At 41.5% G+C, this 19,734-nt stretch overlaps 1 protein-coding gene across 1 annotated transcript in view; it reads left to right on the top strand.

Annotated features, from left to right (window-relative positions):
• The window catches only part of Grxcr1 (glutaredoxin and cysteine rich domain containing 1), a 108,532-nt gene that overhangs the window by 48,226 nt on the left and 40,572 nt on the right, over positions 1-19,734 (top strand). Inside the window, exon 2 of the mRNA XM_041671652.1 lies at positions 12,311-12,553. Coding sequence (XP_041527586.1) covers positions 12,311-12,553 — 243 coding nt within the window. The remainder of the gene's footprint in view (positions 1-12,310; positions 12,554-19,734) is intronic.

Here is a 19,734-nt window from a genome sequence, read left to right as displayed (position 1 = left end):
AAGAGTTTACTGAAGCCAGGATGCTAAGAAAGAAAGTGATTATTCAAAACATGGAGAAGGAGCAGACATACATGCCACAGAATACTATTAAAGGCAGGCAAATAGTCTATACACCAATGAGAAAAGTTTCTTAATTTTTGTGACCACAAGAAAGCTAGCAATATCTTAGTATTAAACTTTCCATGTAGATGAAAAGGAATAATAAAAATTATTATGTAGTGCATTGTGAAAATGATAACAAGAAATACATTCAGTTAATATCTTGGAATGTAGGATTTATCCAATTGCATGTTTTTATGCTATCCATGTTGACTGGATTATTGGTAAAATTGTTCACAATGAAATCCACCACTTAATGAGACTTAACTGCTTTATTTATTTAGTAATTTAGTTAGATCCCTTTCTTAATGGCTGAATCTCTGGTATCTATTATCAGCTTTTTGTATGGGCTTGTACTAACAAACTAGACAGACCAGATGCAGGGAATTTCTGGAAATAATTGTTTTCTTCCTTTTGATAATGACACTGTGATCCAATCACTCTTGTTTAAAAATACCCACGTTCATTTCTCATTTGAAGCTATAATAACAGACACTAAACTTTTCTTACACAATTCTGTCAATCTTTCTGAACTCTAGAGCATATATTTGAGAAGAGAAGACCTTTAATGCTTTGTCCATTGCTCTGCCTCTTTGCTCCCGTAGCCTTCATGTGCCCCACGGTTTAGGTGTTTTTATTGCTGTAATTTAATTTGGGAGATTTAAGAGTAGAGATGTTAAGACAACACTTTTCTAGTTTGGGAATCTTATGGATAGTGATTTGTTCTCTTTGAAGCTGAGCTGCAATATTATCTGGACTCATTGTGCAGCACTGAGGTAGTCTCAGCCTGTAGCCTAGTGCAGACAGATGAACTCTTTCCATTTGTCTTTTCCTCTGCATTAAAAGGATCTCCCACACGCAGTCACGCTCTGTATCTGACTTTGTTAGCAAGGTCCCACGCTTCTCTGACAATAGAAGCAAAGTCTATTGCAAGCAAGGCAAGAGACAGAAGGGGTGAGTCATGCCTGATTGACAAGGACACACCATCTCCTCTCTCTAGGGCACTTGCTTTGTGTCTATGTTCTTTCTGCTTCTTAAGTAGCAACTTGAAGAAAAGTCTTACTCATGGATGGCTTTATGAAAGTTTTCGGTTTAGAAGAACAAGATGTTGCATGCTTACTGCTTACCTACTACACTCGTACTCAGGCTGTAGTTTTAAAATACGTGAATGTTTGTCTAACAAGGAAGATGGCCTTGTTTGTGTGTCCTTGAACACTGCGTAGTTTGAAAGCTGTGTGCTTGCTTGCGCTGTACTGGATTAACTCCATTACTGGCATTGTGTGACTTGAAGTCTTTTTATTCCCATAGCTATGCTATAGTACTTTCAAACTAGTATCTATCTATCTATCTATCTATCTATCTATCTATCTATCTATCTATCTATCTACCTTTAATCTATGTATATCTTTTATCTGCATCTATTATCTTTAAATTTACCTATCTGCTTGTGGAAGGCAGCTGGATGATCGCTATCTAACTTTTTTCCAAAAGTTGTCTGTTTCATAGTTCCTCCAAACAAGGACTCATTACCTTTCAAAGTATTTCTGAGATATAATGAAACTAGGAATCTTAAAATGAGAAAAGTGTTCTAGACTTTTGGACAAACCCGCTATAATCCAAGAAGGTCATAAAAGGGAAGCAGGAGGGTCAGAACCAAAGAGGAAGCAAAGTCTGGGTCACATGCTTTGAAGACGTGGAAAAGGACCATGATTCAAGGAATATGGTCCCATCAAGGACCATGGCAAGGCTTTGAAGGGCATGAGACCTGATGACACCTTGATATTTGTTCATGGGAGACTTGGGACTCCAGTTTTGTAAAATAATGTTTGCTTTTCTAGAATATTAAGCTTGTAGTTATTTGCTACAATGAATTGAATGAATATGGTATTTAAAATTTCTATCTGTAAAAGTTTATGATTCACAAATCCTGTTTTGGTCCCTCTAATCTCTTACTCTTTACCAAATAAAATGGGATGTAAAAACAGTCACAGTCAATAAGCAGTTAATAAGCTTATTAAAGGCATGAATTCTATTATTTGGATTAAGTACCAGCTTCGTTATTTTTCTAGTTTTCTGGCTTTGGGCAGGACACACTGCTTCTCTGTACCTCAGTGTTTTTTCTTGTGCACTTATATACTGTGTGTGTGTGTGTGCGTGTGTGTGTGTGTGTGTGTGTGTGTGTGTGTGGATGTGTGCACACACACACATATTGTATGAGTCTTGTCTCACAGTCAGCTCCTAAAACACACTTCTTACACATACTTCTAACCTCCTATACTATTCTCCAGTAATCACTTCTCCCACGTGCAATATTAGAGTCTGAGAATGAGTATATTTAGTTGAAGTTGGGCCAACTATCAGTCACACAGTCCAAGGGACCGAAGAGTTAAAGATGGAAGCCCAAGAAGGAGCCAGGCACAAGGAATTTGTCTGTGGCTCCATTCAGTTTTCTGAACTTCTAATTTCATTAGCTTTGTAGTTTTCCATTCTCAATCTGTTCTGGAAATTCCACGGAGGCTGAGATCACTTCTCTTCACCACACTGAAATTTACGGAAGCCTGAGCTAAAGTGGGGTACAGGTATTCCAGCCCCTAAAGTAGATTCTTCTCATCCAAATCCACTGGAGGAAATTGGTTATATTTACATGATTCTTCAAACATTTTCCTTGATTTGGAAAATTGAGGACATTCTCTTTGATCATTGATTATTGGGGGGAGAGTGAAAAGGAAAGAATTGCTTTGATTTTAAGTAAAAGTACCAGGGTCTTCTAAAATAAGATGAAGGGTTAGCTATGAAAATGGCTAGTATGTGACATTCTGGTCACTTATTCTGATGTTATTGTCCAGTGTTTTCTTCTGGATTTACAAATTGCTTATTTCAAAGGATGCAAAGAAAATAGACTTTAAAAAATCTCTCTGTTGTCAGGATGTAGCCGATTGATTTGTTGTCTGGCCTTTTGCTGTTGTAAGCCCAGTGTTCTGGGACCAGATGCTATTGGATATCATTACCTCGATACAGGTTTGGTCTGTGGAGATAAGAAAATATTAACCACCAATCGGTAGTGTGTGCAAATATCCTGACAAAGGCCAGTGTCCTATGGGGAAAAATGGCTTTTATTGGAACATAGTTTCCAGAAAAAGTTTTAGATTTAGACAGTATTTTCCTCCCTAGTCATAGGATTGAGCAATACTGACACTGGAATACTTGTAATGTTATATAATTAACAATGTGTGTCTAGGTACCTTTTACATTGTGCGTTAGTTTCCTTATGGCTAGATTATTGTGACTCCCATATTAGAAAAGAGAAACACTCATCCTAGAAAAGTCACTGTCTCCCGAGTTCATGTGGCTGCTCCATTAGCGTCCTCCAGGGAAACAGGACCAAGAATGCATCTGTTTGTGCTGCCTAGTGTTTTGTTAATTTCACACAAGTTAGAGTCATTTGGGAGGCAGACACTGCAGCTTAGAAAATGCCTCTACCAGATAAAAGTCCAGCAAGCCTCAAGGAGCCAGCCAGTAGGTGGCACTCTTGCATGGCTTCTGTGTCAGTTGTTCCTCAAGCTCCTGCCCAGTCTTCCTCTCTATGTATTTATCTCTATGTCTTTGTCTCTAGTATTCACAAGCTACAAGACGAAGTAAAACCTTTCTTTCCCAAATGTTTTTGTTCATTGTATTTTATCACAGCAATAGAAACCTAACTAAGACCCGGTAATTACCTATCTCTATACAGAAAGGTATTTATGTCTAGCAAGGGATTTTTGTATGTTTTTAGCCTTGTGATTATGGAGGTTGTGAAGTTTTATTATTGTGCATTTGCAAGTTGGAGATCCAGGAAAACCTCTATACAGTTGAAATCCTGAGAGTCAAGTCTACAATCCTGAGAACAAAAAAATCACAAGGGAAGGAGAGGGTGGATGTCAAGTAGTCTGGTAGAGACCATGTATCCTGCCTTGCTCTCCCTTTTTGGTCTGCTCAGGCCCTCTCCAGACTTCATGGTGTCTGATGACATTCTTTTGTATAATGACTTAAATTTAAATGAACATCTTCTCTAGAAACATCCTTATACACTAACCCAGGAACAGAACTTGATTACTCAGGTTCCTGGGTGTCCCCTGAACAATGACGATATGATCATAGCTAACTGCCAAAATCAAGGTTAAGGTGGACTTCATCCCAGTGCACAGTGTTTGCTTCTGAAACCAAAGCTTGAACAGGGCATGCTGGCTCATGCCCATATCCAGCATGTGAGAGTTAGCAGGAGGAACTACAGAGTGAGCCTTTGCCTCAAAAGCAAGCAAACATGTTTGTTTCTAATAAATCAACTGTGTATGTCTGGGTTTTCTCAGATGTGAACGTGTGTATGGGCTAACCTTGACACCACAGGTGAACATAAATCTAAAGGGTGTTGTGAACAATGACAGCAAGTGGAATTGGGGTGTGGGGAGGTCCTTCTGTCTATGTGTTGTTTCTATTGGTTAATGAATAAAGAAATTGCCTTGGCCTGTTGATAGTGCAGAACTTAGGTTGGCGGGAAAAACTGGACTGAATGCTGGGAGAAGGAAGGTGTAGGGGGAGATGCCATGGAGCCTCCAGAGATAAACCTGCTGAAATTTTGCTGGAGACACATGACCTCGTAGCGATGCACAGATTAATGGAGATGGGTTAAACTAAGATGTAAGAGTTAGCCAATAAGAAGCTAGCGCTAATGGGCCAAGCAGTGATTTAATTGATACAGTTTCTGTGTGATTATTTCGGAGCTAAGCTAGCTGGGTGGCTGGGACCTGGGCAGCGGGATGAACAAGCAGCTCCCTCCTCCTACAGAATTATTTAGATACAGAAGGATAAAATGGAATGTGACATGCAGAAGCAAGTGCTGGCAAAAGGGGAATCTGGGTCAAGCTTCAGTTACTGCTCTGGGCTGGGTAGCAAGTCATTCCTGCTGCCTTATTCATTCATTTTCCAAAAGATTTAAGTACAGGATTTAGCCTGAAACCTTGAGCTGGCTTAGCGGTGAATGGCAGAGCTACAATGCCTGCCCCGTCCCCACCAGTTTTCTGGTTGGGGAAGGAGGCTTCATTCTTCATTCGCCCAAAGTCCGATGTTCTACAAGATCAGCACTGTTTCAGGAGGGCTTTTTTAAAACAGCCATTTCATTTTTGGTGTGTAAGATTGTATTGACTTCTCAGTTACTGTCTAAGAAGGCTAAGCAATTGATGTGAACAAATAAACAATTTCTTGGCAGTTCATTGACATTTTTATTACACAATCATGGACAATTAATAAGACAAAAAGCTCCGTTCCCAGGAATATTCACCTGCAGAATGTGCTTGGTCATTCGTGCATGTCACAAAGGGGCTGCTGAACTTGGAAAAGAAGGGGGTTTCTGTGATATCTGATATGTCCAACTTGACTGTTTTCATGTACAGAAAACAAATGTAAATAACAGTTATCCTCAGTAGGAGAGTTTATAGTCACTGCATAACAGTGTAAAAGGCTGCCGCTGAAGTGTGTGAGCTGAGCATCTCTCTTTGGGATCTTTTAGTTTATAGAACAGTGATGAAACCGGCATGTCAGTGGCGTTTTATGTTACCAATGAGATTTACAACAAAGCACATTTTTGCTGAGAGCTCAGTAGGCATCTGTTTTTATTTTTTTTGTTATTTTTCATTTGTTAAATAATCTTACCTCACAAATTACCATAAGATAGACTCCAAGGTCCCTATTTTACAAGTAAGGGACAAAAGATTGAATACCTAAGTTAAGGATACTTAGTAAAAAGGAGACTTAACAAAATCTATGTGAATTATAGAAAAGCGTAGTCAGTGTTACTGAGCATCTACTATGTGCCAGGCTGTATTATGTGATCTTAGACCTTAAGGAAAATGTATGTCTTTGCTTCAGTAGGGTTATAATTTATTTGTAGGTCATGGTAGTGAACAAATAAGTGTGCGCTGTATAATATTTTACATTCCTGCCTATTTTAAAGGAAAAGACTAGGTAAGAGGACAGAGAGGCTTATGTGCACGGTGTAATGGGGAAATGGTTGCCCATGTGTGGTGACATTTAATCAAACATTAAAAGAAGAGGAAAGGAGGCGTTTTCAGGATTGTCCCTGGGACAATCACAGCCTGCTATAACTTGCCATTCAGTTCTAGAACAGTGTCTTTGGTCATTTATTATTTGCAGGATCATATAGCATCACCTTCTGGAAAGAGGAGTGTGGTGGTTTGAAAGAAAATGCCCCCCCCCCCCCAAGGGAGTGGCACTATTAGGAGGTGTGGTCTTGTTGGAGGAAGTGCATCACTGTGGGCTTTGAGGCCTCTTTTGCTCAAGTTTCCCTCAGTGCGACACTCAGACTATTTTCTGTTGCTCTCTGATCAAGAAGCAGTCAGCATGATGTCTGCCTGCATGCCCCCATGCTCTGCACCATGATGATAATGGACTGACTAAATCTCTGAACTGTAAGTGAGCCACCCCAACTAAATGTTTTCCTTTATAAGAGCTCTCATGGTCAATGGTGCCTCTTCACAGCAATAGAAACCCCAGCTAAGACAGGGACAGACTCAGATACCGCCTTGCTCCTTTTCCTCTAGGTTACCTGGGCTCCTTAAGCTTGTTAGCAAGCTTAGACTTCCTCATCTGGGTCATTATCCTCATTACTCATAACGATGCAAACAGTGCACAGGAACTTCAGAAGGGCACATCAGAGCTCTCCACTGTTCATCACATAACAATCTGTGCTGGAAGGGGAGTGCAGGGTAGAAAGTCATCATCTCCTGGAACCTAAACAGGGAGAATGGTTAAACTGGAAGCTGACCCAAAGTCTCAGCTGACAGGGGAACCTGGTGCAGATGGACAGGGGGCTCTCGAAGACTGTCACCTGATGAGAATGAGAATCAGGGTGGGGGTTAACTTACTTCCTTGACGTGATGATAAGATGCATTTCTTAACACATTGTCGACTACAGGAGTTTGCAGGGTCTCACGGAGAGGGAAAGTGAGCAATAACTTGTGCTCCAGCTCTGCGGCACCAACTGCCTGCTGATTAAAATCTCCAGACTGGTTTGTTGTCAGGTCATCAAGAGATCTGGGTCTGGTCCCAGGTTGCCTCCTGACATACTGTATAACTCAGAGCCAATCTCTTTGCCTGTTTGCTCTCAGGAGGAGGACAAAAGAGCAACACACACACACACACACACACACACACACGAACGCACACGCGTGTGTACACACACACACAAGCCTGAAAATGTTCCTGGTAAATGTGAGATGTAATTTGGAAAAGAGGCCAAGATTTTAAGTTACAGTCTACCTCATGGGCAGTGGGGTCTGCCTAGCAACAGTAGCAACTTTGGGGTGAAGAAGAAAACGACACAATAGTGAGCTGCTGGCTTCAGTGGGGTTGAATGGGGAGCCCGGAGTTCCCAGACTTTGGAAAAGTAATTTTCTGGTTTCCTATGCTGACTTGGTTGAATCTATGTAACTCTATCACCTAATCAGAATTTTGTCTGAATCCAGAATTTAGATCCATGGCCTTAAAATTGCACCATGTAAATGACATTCAGAATTAAAGACATAAAAATTTATTAGCATTGTGTCTATGCAGACCAGGCAACTATGAACTCAGAGATCCACCTGTCTCTGCTTCTCTAGTGCTAGCATTAAAGGTGTGTGCCACCACTGCCCAGCTAATTAGTTTTTAATGTGTGCTGAAGACTGGGGTTCCTGGATTCTTTAAGATCTTGGGGGTACACCTGAACAAGGCTTAGAAGACTATATTAAGAGGTCTTTCTAGCTTTGGCTGTGGAACAGCTGCTCACAGAAGGTTATGGTGGGGCAGTCCAGTGGATTTGCTCCAAGCTGAGGAGCTAAGCTTGAATCTCACTGGTCCCCTAGAATGCCTAAAGATGAACAGGGTTGCAAGTTCTTAATAGTCCACTGTGGCTATTGCTTGGTAACATGGGGGGTGGGGCAGACCACACAGACTGACTCAAAACCCCTCAGTCTCATTCATAGCCATTTGCCCACATTTCTGTCTATTTGTTACAGGTTGTGGGGAAGCTGCCGGGCATCTGTAAGACTCATCTTTGTAATCCATACAAAGGAGGAGAAGCCTGACTTTGTTACTCTCTTAGTCTCCCTGGAAATCAGCAGACAAAACAACAGTGGCCTAGCTCTGCCATTCTAGAGACTTCTATCCCTTCTATCCTCATGCTATTCCCATGGTAACCCTCTGGGAGGGAGAGAAGGGATAGTGTGCCACAGAGAAGCTATTTTTAGATTCCGGACCAGATGCTTTGACAAATCTGTTGAGGGATAGAAAAATGAATCAAATATAGACAATTTTTTTGATCAAAGAAATTCTCATTTAGAATTCATATTATAAAACTGGAAAATAAAAATAAGTAAAACTGGAAAATTTCTTCAAAACTCAGCCCAAATATTCCTACCCCAAACAGGCATACCTCTAAGTTATACCTAACACCCTATTGTAATATATAACCATAGTCCCCAACCCCAATCTAGCCCATGTACATTCATCTCTGCTCTCAGACTGAAGGTGTTGGCATTGAGATCGAATATAATTATTCAGAGTGTGGACTATATGATTCTGGGCAGACCCTTTGTTTAGACTGTGCCTCAGATATCAATGCAAACCTTAGCTGAGATGGGGCCACGGACCCAGACATGACCCTTGGCAGCAGTTCTCTTCAGACCATATAAATCTTTTGTCTTTATCTCCATTCCATGGCTTTGAATGTGAAGAGGAGCGGCTGACCCAGGAGCGCCTGCTTTGTTCCTAAGAGTCTAAATTTAAAATGTGGAGATGGTTTATTTCTGTGGTTGATTACCTTCATTTTCCCTTCATATTTTGTGTGTTTTCAATCGAAAACATTCCATACTGGAACTGCTTTTTCTCTGTTTAACTTTGAATACTGAGCTGCCGTTTAAACCCTTCTCTGCCATGTCTACAGCCTCTCTCAGACTTCTCAGCAAACCAGCTAGACATATGTCATAATTATCACATGTTACAGATAATAAAGCTCAGGCTTCCTAACTCATGGGCTTCCCAAGCACATACAGAGTCTGGGTCTGTACCTAACTGTATCTAATTGACAAGGTCCTGCTCTCTCTACTCTAGTAGTTTATACTAAAATAGAAATTACATCTTGATGTTTCCGAACAGCCCGTGTATTAAAAGCTTGATTCCAAGAGAGGAGATGCTGGGAAGCAGTAATATATTTAAAAGATAGAAGGCTTGAAGATGGACTTTTGATCGCTGAGGTGCGCCCTCTAGTGTTGTTATGGGTGGAACCACGGCCCCTTGCTCGCTTTTGCCTCATAAAGTAAACTGTCCAACTCCCCCACATATCCCACCATAGGCCCAAAGGAATTGAATCTGTCAGTCCAGGACTGAAACTTCTCAACCTGTGAACTAAAATAGACTTTTTCTCTTGCTTTCAGATACTTTGGTACATATAAGGTTCTTTAAAGCATTTTTTAGAATTAGATAAAACCATTTACAAATAAGATAATCTCCTAAATTCAGAATTTTATATACAAAACAATTATGCTTGACAACACTAGGGTCACATGCCTACAACCTGATGACTTCCTGAACCATTTAATCTTTTATATGTCATTCTCCCTGTCTTTTCTCACCATGTTTTTCTTCCTCATGCCTTTATAGTTGTGAAATCTCCTCCTCCTGTTCCTTCCATGATTCTGTTCTTTTTTGTAAGCTTAATTGTTATACTCTATTGGAGAGAAAAAGTCATCCCTATTATCTTTATTTTTTTTTAATCTTTGATCACTTGATATGGGTACACAATGAAGAATGATCATGCACCACTCCCAATGTGAGCCCTTCCCAATTCCAAGAGAGTCATTTGGTTTTGAGAATGTGGCCGCTGTAGGTTTCCCATATTCCAGAGGATGGTCCCACTGTCATGCACATGTGGGGAACACCATCTGGATTTAGTAGGTCATTCCTGTATCTTTATCAAAATTTGTCATCAGGGGAAAGTCCTCTCTTTCTTTGAGGGGAGGCCATCATATTAATATCCTTGTGAGTTGGGTTGATTTACTACTGTCTTTCCTTTTGTACACGGGAAGATCGATCTGACTTCTTCAGATCCAAAGTAGTGAAGCTCTGTGTGGCTGGTTTTAGCATTTAGTTGTCTGGAATAGTTTCTAATTTAATTTTTGACATCATAGGAATTTCCCAAGGTGTGTTGTTGTTTTAAATAATCTTAACCCTGTTGTGTTAGTTGGTTTTACATGTCAGTGTGATGAAATGCCTACAATAATCAGCTTAATAGGAGGGAACATTTATTCCAACTCATGCTGCAGGACTTTTATTCCATGGTTGGAATGTAAGGAAGACTAAAGTTCTCATTGGTTCACTCTGGCATTTCTTGGGCAGGGTTCCCAGGTGAGTGGCTTCAGGTGTCTGATTTATCAGAAAGCATAAAAAAGACTTAGAACAATTGTCACCTTGCCTTGGGGTATTGTTTGCCTCTACTGCTGTGTGTGCCAATACTCATTTTATTTTTAGTTCCCCAATTGGTCCCTCTGCCCCCTTGTGCTGGCTTCTAGAGACTTCCATTCTGTACCACCCAATCTGTATTCCCTGTGACAGGGCCTTTTCGTTGCATGTTGTAGTCCTGTCCCTCATCAACATCCACAGATGCTGTGCTGTTTCAGCTTCGGATCATCCTGTGGTTCAGATACTCTGGATCCTCTAAGAATTTCCACCTGGTTAAATGCTAACCTTTTTTGCTTTGTAGCAGCGTCTCATCAGACATTCTGCCTTCTCCCTCCTGGATTGAAGAGACAGATACAGATATTGAACAACTTCTCCGTAATAAAAATTCAGCTGCTCATTACTTTACCACTTGATATCCCTTGTGTGTTTTCCATCAATAGTAAACTTATTTGACATGATATTTAGAAGGGAAAAACAGTCCAAACACATCACTTAAATTATGTTGTTATTTTTTTGCTAAATTATTTTTTCTAGACAGGGTTTTTCTGTAACTTTGGAACTAGCTCTTGTAGACCAGGCTGGCTTTGAACAAAGATTTGTTTGCTCCTGCCTCCTGAGTGCTGAGATTAAAGGCATGCACCACCACCACCTGGCGCTAAATTCTATTTTTTTTTTTTTTGGTTTTTTCGAGACAGGGTTTCTCTGTAGCTTTGGAGCCTGTCCTGGAACTAGCTCTTGTAGACCAGGCTGGTCTCGAACTCACAGAGATCCGCCTGCCTCTGCCTCCCGAGTGCTGGGATTAAAGGCGCTGGCGCTAAATTCTAAATTGCAATAATATGCCTCAGGTTTTTCTAAATTTTATTTATTTATTTACTGTTTTTACTGTTTTATAAATTATTTTAAAGTTACCACACAAAGTAATTAGCTCTGTTGTGATCTTTCATTTACACACACGCACGCATGCACGTACACACATGCACGCACACACACACACTTCTTTTTAAACATTTCTTTTGTGTATATATGTACCTATATGGAGGTCAGAGGAAAACTTGTGGGAGGTAGTTCTCTCTACCATGTGGGCTCCTGAGATAGAGCTTAGGTCATGGGGCATGGTGGCAAGCCTGTTAGGCCATCTAACTAGCACCACTATATTTTATTCTTATTTATTCTGATGTTGGGTGAATGTCCTTTGCCTCCTTTACCACCTAAATACTCATTTATGCTTTTCTGTTCCATGTGTTCCATCTTCCTTCTTCACCTTCTATCATTTCTTTTGCCCTTTATATAATAAATAAACATGCACACATATGTAATCTAGATTCGGCATATGACAAAACCTTCTGGTTTCATCAACTCTTCTACTAAAGAACACATGACTCCTGCTGGGCTGCGGTGGAGCACAACTTTATCTTAGCTTTCAGGAGGTAGAGGCTCCTCTGTGAATGTGGTGTCAGCCTGGTCTACAGCTCGAGCTGCAGGACAGCCAGGGCTACATGAAGAAACCCTGTCTAAAAAAAAAAACCCTCCAAAAATAAACAAACAAACAACAACAGCAACGAACATGACTCTTGAATTTACAAAGTGCCCACTCAACTTCTGTGAGTGTCTTTTATTAATATATAGGATATTTACTCAAAGCTGTTCGTTGGAGCTGTGCACAGATAGTAAAATCTAAGCAAGTCAAAGCAAATAGATTGACACTGTTCTGCTTCCCTTCCAGCAACCATCAGCTGACCTGGAATTTGACCGGGTGGTGATTTACACAACCTGCCTTCGCGTGGTGAGAACAACCTTTGAGAGATGTGAACTGGTTAGAAAGATCTTCCAAAACCATAGAGTAAAATTCGAAGAGAAAAACATAGCTCTGAATGGCGACTACGGGAAGGAGTTGGACGAACGATGCAGGCGTGTCTCCGAAGCGCCTTCCCTCCCTGTCGTGTTCATTGACGGCCATTATCTCGGGGTAAGTATTCTGCAGAAGGAAACTGCCTTTGTCATATGTATCTAGAAACTGTATGAGATGATGACTTGTGACACGACCACCCAGACTTTTGCTATTTGGAGGAGCTCAGACCAAAAGGCTGGGAGTTTTATTTCTATTCCAAACAATGCCCTGCTATGTTGCCCATTCCCAGGGAAGCATGGTGAGATAAAATCAGTGTGAAATTGCTTTGTTGAATACCAATCCATTCCTGACATGCTCAGTTAACTTTGACTTTTAAAAGCTGACCCAAGATGAAACTACATTTTTAGTGTAAGCAAGAAAAATAGAATATTTATAAGAGGAACATTTGCAAATTTCCTTAATTCTCTGTAATCAAATATTCAGTTTCTTACCTAATGATACAAAAATGGCAGCTTTCTAATGGGGTCCGGAGCCAGAGTTTTATCTGCTTATTGTTTAATATCACTTTTTGAGTTTGGTAACGTGGCAGTGTGACACAGATGAGGCTTGCAGAAAGAACCCAACTTCCAGGAGAGCTACAAATATGCCTCCCTCCTTCTTGTTCTTTGATAACACTGCTAGTGTTGTTGACTCCCTTAGATCTATGCACACACTTGGGGAAAACACCCCAGGAGAGGCTTTTCTGAGGATGAGCCTAGGGGGCATATCAACAGCCGAGTGGTGCTGCCAACCAAATGATCCCTCATCAGAGATCAAAAACTTTCAAACCTTAGAAGGGTACTTGGATCTTGGTCACCCTCAGCAGCTGATCTTAACGTTTAACTTGGAGGGATAGAGGAAAATCCAGATTGGGAGGGATTCCTGCTTGATTTCCAGGACCTTGTGTTTCTTACCCTAACTACAGCCCTTGTTGTTAGAGACAGCCTGTTATCTAAGGGAAAGATAAATGTGATGAACCCAGGAATACTTAGCTTTTGGTGTTTAAAATGTTATTTTAAACAGAACTGGAAAAGTACTACCTTTTGAAATAAAGGAATTTTGACTTGAATATTGATCATCTATCCACTGTATGTATACATTCTTAGGTCCCACAAAATAGTGGCTTTGGCAGTAGTGTTAAAAACAAGGACAGTGATGGCGATATCGTCTATTGCCTTCTCAGCCTTATGCTTGGCATATGTCTGACCCTCAGGATGCTCAACTCTCAGCCCTTCCCATGGCTATTGGAGAAGAAGCAAATCATGGACTCCAGGCAGCATTGTTTTAAATCCTTGCTCTGATACTCATCATGTGACACACTGGGATGACAATAAGGCTGACCTCATAGGCTGATTGCAAGAATTTATAGAGAGGAACAATGCGGATTTACAAAAATTACTAAGAACTTCCTCTTTCCCAAAGTAGTAAAAGCCTTTGCTTCAAGTAACATAGCTAACCAGAGGGAATGGATGGGATGTCTGACTTCCTAACCCTTGCTTTGTGAAAGACCCTTATACGGAAAGGGACTTTACTATGTAGAGCCAGCACTTAGGAGAGGGCTTGGCATGAAGTAGACGTTCCAGGGAACTAAGATTGGCTGGACCCATGACTTGTTATGCAGCTTCCTCACATTCAATTCTTCCCTCCCTGTCTTCCTCCATAAACAAAGGATAGGGTCCATTCACGGACAGGGGACTGTCACTTACAAGGATTGTAGACTGTGGCTGAGCATGTAGCTCCAGTGGTAGAGTGCTTATCTAGTAACACAAAGCCCCGGGTTCCACCCCAGCACTCCATAATATGGGGGTGGTAACACATGCTTGTAGTTCTAGCACGGATACTGGGAAGGATTCAGAAGTTCAAGGCGCTCAGTTATGCAGTGAGTTTGAGGCTACTCCGGGATTCATTAGACCCCATCTTAAAACACAACAACAACAACAAAAAACAGGCAAAGAAAGATAGATGGACACTTCTGTCTTTTAACTAGGGAAGTATTCTGATAATGTAAAATATGTTTTACTATATGTCTTAGTTAGAGTTTTACTGCTGTGAAGAGACCCCATGACCATGGCAGCTCTTATGAAGGAAAGCAGTTAATTAGGGCTGGCTTACGGTTCGCAGGTCTAGTTGGTTATTGTCATGGCAGGAAGCATGGGAGAATGCGGGAGACACGGTACTTGAGAGGTAGCTGAGAGTTCTATCTCTGGATCCACAGGCAGCAGGAAGAGACAGTAAGCCCCTGGCCTTTGTTGGGGTTCTGAAACCTCAAAACCCACCTCCAGTGACACTTCCTCCAACAAGAGTACGCCTACTCTAACAGGCCAAACCTCCTAATAGTGCCACTCCCTATGTGCCTATGGGGGTCATTTTTGTTCCAACCACCATACTTTGTATGTTCAATTACAGTGAAACTATAGGACTAAAATTAATGGAAACCTGCCAGTGTAGTTTTTATTTTTATTTTTTAACTCTTTGCTCTTTGGAGTCTAACACCCAGCTCCTAAATAAATACACGGAGACTTATTCTTACTTATGAATACCTGGCCGGCTCTAGTTTGGTTTGTTTCTAGTCAGCTTTTCTTAACTTAAATTATCCTGCCTGTCTACCTTTTGTCTCAGGGCTTTTACTTTTCTATACCTTTCTTTCTTTCTTTCTTTCTTACTCCATGGCTGGCTGTGTTATTGGGTGGCTGGCCCCTGTTGTCTTCCTCTCCTTTTCCTGCTCCTCCCTCTTCTCTTTTTCTCCTTGTATGTATTCTCTCTTCCTGGAAGCTCCACCTATCCCTCTCCTGCCTAGCTATTGGCCATTCAGCTCTTTATTAGACCAATCAGGTATTTTAGGCAGGGAAAGTAACACAGCTTCATGGAGTTAAACAAATGCAGCATAAAAGAATGCAACACATCTTTGCATCACTAAACAGATATTCCACAGCATAAAAGAAGGCAGCACATCCAGCTTCCTCAGGTATGAGGTTGGCCCCACTCAGATGCTGCCCCCCCCCCATTGCCATTCAATGCAACAATGTCTGTATGCTTGTGAGGCCATGTACCAGGCCACGGTACCTGATCTGCCATTTGTCTTTCAGATGGATGGACAGAGGTGATGGCTGCAAATGAGGTCATGATCCTGGCTCTTTCTCAGTTGTGTCTTCCCTCTGATCTTTCTGTGCACACTCAGCACTAAGCAGAGAGAGGCCACAGCGGGTAACTCCTCCGCTTCTGTAATTTCAATCTGCTGCTCTGCACCTGGAGGGAATCAGGAAATGGAGGCATTTTCTTCTTCCTTCTCAGAAGGGGAGAATGATTTCTAACCCCACAATTCAGGATGGTGGGGCCCTGAATAACTTGTATAACAGTCCTCCCAACTCAGCCAGCCATCATTTGCATCTTGATGCAGAACCATCAGTGAAATACATTCCACTATAATGAGTTGTTGCTGCGCAGTTCATGGATCTGAAATGGAAGGATGCCCTCTGCTGGGTTTTGGCAGATTATGAAACATTGCTCTTAGGGAGGAAAATTTGGTTGCTGCTGCTGACTTCCTAACATCTGTGGTGCTTTAAACTGTCACAGGACGCCGTTTAAGTGAGTTTTAAATTAGGTGAGTGAGAATGATTGGGATGTGGGAATCATCTATACAGTACAACTTTCTTTAAAGAGGGATGAATAAAATAGCCAGAGAGAGAGAGAGAGAGAGAGAGAGAGAGAGAGAGAGAGAGAAAGGAGGAGGAGGAGGAGGAGGAGGAGGAGGAGGAGGAGGAGGAAGAGGAGGAGGAGGAGGAGGACGACAGGGCAGATGGAGAAGATTCAGACAGACTTCAGACAGAGAGATAGGGCAGGGAGAGCAGGGCAGTGTTTGGTAGCTTTCTTGCTGATTTACCATCATCACCAACACCTAGGTGGGTGACGCTGGCTGAATTCACTGTGTTCTTCCAAGAGAGGCCAGTGAGCTCAAGAATGGGAGAAGCAAGAATACTTTTCCTACAGTTCCTGACTCCACCAAAGCTAATAACTGAGGACTGAAAGACTTGATGAGAAAAAATTAGTTTAGTAAATAAAATTTTTACTGCCTAGGGATGCTTTCTGGCAGGGGGAATGAGGGTACATTCAGCTCAGACATGGTTTCAACAATTCTTCTGGTGTTTGCCATCAGATCATAGTTCCATAAAAAGATTATACTCTACAAACTTAGTCTTAAGTAACCTTAGACATTCCACTAAGGAATGGACTAGCAATCATGATTTTTCTGCACCAACCATCAAATCTACAATGGAAATCTAAAAAGTTCACATTGGAATGGCGCTGCAAACAAAAATGAGCACAAAGGGCATCATGGCAAACAGTCATCGATCTACAGAGACCTCTTTAAGAAGCTGATGCTGAGGTCTCACAGCCAATAATTCGCTATCTACTTAAAGTATCGCATTGCTTCGTTTAAGAATGAAGGCATTTACTGTTGAGCTCAGCTTTTCACCCTGGGAATAGAGACTCCAGGAACATTTCTAAACATTTCAAAGGATTACTCTTGAAGTGCAGCCAGAAAAACTATAAAGAAAGTATTCCGGTAGGAGCTTCACAGTTCATGTCTTTCGTTGTATTGACAAAGGAGGTAACAGGTCTTTAAAAGGATGTTATAAAAGAGACAGTGATTTCAGTGATTAAAGTTGCTTTAGAATGAACAGAGGATTTTTGTTAGGGGTTGGTGTAGACTGAGTGGACAGTGAATGTGGAGTGATGTGCAGGTATCCTGGGCGTTCACACTCTCCAGCTCTATCCACTGGCTGACTTTCCCAGAACAACTGCTGGTCCAGCAAGCTCCACTCATGGAAAGTATAAGTAGCACCAGAAAGAAAAAACTTAAAGATCATATATATATTTGGTCATTAGTAAAGACTAAAGACTTCAACTGAGAACAAAGCACCCAAATGTTTTTTCTTTAAAATTTTTAAAATTAAGACATACTTACATCACTTCCCTTCTTCCTTGTCTCCCTCTAACTTCCCATTTCCTCTTCCCTCCCTCTCAAACTGATGACCTCTTTATTGTTATCATATTTATATTATTTATTCCGACCTGAACACCCATACTTAACAGTTTGAGGCTAGGACTCACATAAGTGAGAAGATTCAGTATTTGTCTGTGTTTGGGTTACCTCCCAAAATGCTTTTAATTCTTTCCATTTTCTTGAAAATTGTATAATTTTAGTTTACCTTATGACTGAATTTCATTAATTATATGTACAACTTTTTTTTCTTTTTCTTTTTGTCTTTTGGAGACAGGGTTTCTCTGTGTAGCTTTGGAGCCTGTCCTGGAACTAGCTCTTGTAGACCAGGCTGGCCTCGAACTCACAGAGATTCTCCTGCCTGTACCTCCCGAGTGCTGGGATTAAAGGGATACATCACCACTGCCTGGCTGTGTACAATATTTCTATTATCCAAATACCTGCTGATGAATATTGAGAGAGTGCATTTCTGCTATTGTGACTAGAGCATCACCAAACCAGAATGTGCTGGTGTCTCTGTTGTAGGATACAGAGTCCCTTGGGTACACGCCCAGGAGCAGTATAGCTGGCTCATATGGCAATTCTGTTTTAGCTTGAGATGGCCTTCACAAGCTTCTCCAGAAACCAACTCTTGTGTGCTAAATGCTCAAAGGACTTTCCAGCAGACCTTTCTCCGGTCAGCCCCAGTGAGCAAAGACCTCCGAGCCCTCTTCCTGTCACTTGTGCTTTGATGTCACTGACTTGACTAGAACATATAATCAAGTCCAGGTTGAAGACGGTCATGGACTGTACTTCTTTACGAGAGGACTGTCTGCCCCAATATTGTGCTATGCCTTAGGGCATACAATAAATATGGGCACATTTGGGGTCATACCTGCAGCAAATTAGGACTTTGCTTTATTTAACCCCAGGCTTTTGCCTGACCCAAATGTATTCACTCTTGCCCTGCATTTTCAGGTTGAAGGATACTTTTGTTTGATCAAAGCTATTAAAAATGTCCTACCCCTCTTGCTCATGACTTGTGTTTGTGCTTGCTACTGAAAACCCAGCCTTGCGGATGTAAATTGAAGTACTACGTTTTCTCAAATTTCCACAAGCACACACCATCAACTTACCATTTCACTTCTTAATTCTATAATGTGGCCAGTGTTATGCCCAAATCCATGAAGACCAGCCAACAAGGAAACCGAGTCCCGTATGTAAAAGTAAAGAGCCTTTATTTTAACCAAGTTTGCAAACTCCGTTTCTCTGCATAGCCAATGTATTGGAATAACCAGAGCCCTGAGCTCTGTTAGAATTGGGTATTTATAGTAGTTAAGGTGGGGGTGAGGGGTCTCTGAGGCTTAGGACCCCTGATTGGCTGACATTTGTCTAGGGGTGTCCTGGTGAGTGTGCACTGGCAGGTGATCCTATCTACTGTGGTTGGAATTTTAGACATTTCCTTTAAATGGTCTGTTCTTGGGCGATGATTGGGTCCTGGAACCAGGTATTGCCTCAGGGTAAACTACTGAGACTCAGGCCTCTTATTAAATTTATCGAGGTTGGAAAATGGGTGACCTGTTCATACTTAGCTTATCATGGCTGGCCAGCAGCATCCTACTGTAGCATTGGCCAAATCTTTCCTTTCAGCTATACAGTTTTATCTGCTTATTACTCTTTCCCTCTAATCTTATTCTTACAGAAGAAATGAAAATTTTCTTTTGCCCCTAACTTTATTCTCTCTCTCTCTCTCTCTCTCTCTCTCTCTCTCTGTCTCTCTCTCTCTCTCTGTTTCTCTCTCTCTCTCTCTCTCTTTCTCTCTCCCATGTATTCATTGGTGTGCAAGTGTCCCTGTTTGCAGGTGCATGTGGGAGGTATCCTCTGGTGTCTGTTCTTCAGGAATGCTGCCCAACTTCTTTTTTTTTTTTACAGAGTCTCTCACTATCTGGAAACTCAATTAGGCTGGCTGGCCAGTGAGCTCAGGTATTTGCCTCTGCTTCCCAGTGCTGGTATTACCAAGTCCACCCCATTAGAACATGGGTCCTCAAGGATCAAACATAAGTTGTCATGCTTCTTTGGTGTCTTAGTCACTATTCTGTTGCTATGAAGAGACACCATGACCACGACAACTCTTGTAAGAGAGAGCAGTTAATGGGGGCTTGCTTACAGTTTCGAGGCTTAGTCCATTATCATCATGGCAGGGAGCATGCATGGCCACAGGCATGGCAGGCACACTGCTGGAGAGGCAGCAGAGAGCTACATCCTCATTCACAGGCAG

The sequence above is a fragment of the Microtus oregoni genome, unplaced genomic scaffold, assembly GCF_018167655.1.
Source record: "Microtus oregoni isolate MIOR12 unplaced genomic scaffold, Mior012 000021F_ref0000039, whole genome shotgun sequence".
In the NCBI taxonomy this organism is placed as follows: domain Eukaryota; kingdom Metazoa; phylum Chordata; class Mammalia; order Rodentia; family Cricetidae; genus Microtus; species Microtus oregoni.
The sequence above is the reverse complement of the archived record's forward strand: the minus strand, read 5'-3'. Positions and strand labels throughout refer to the sequence as shown.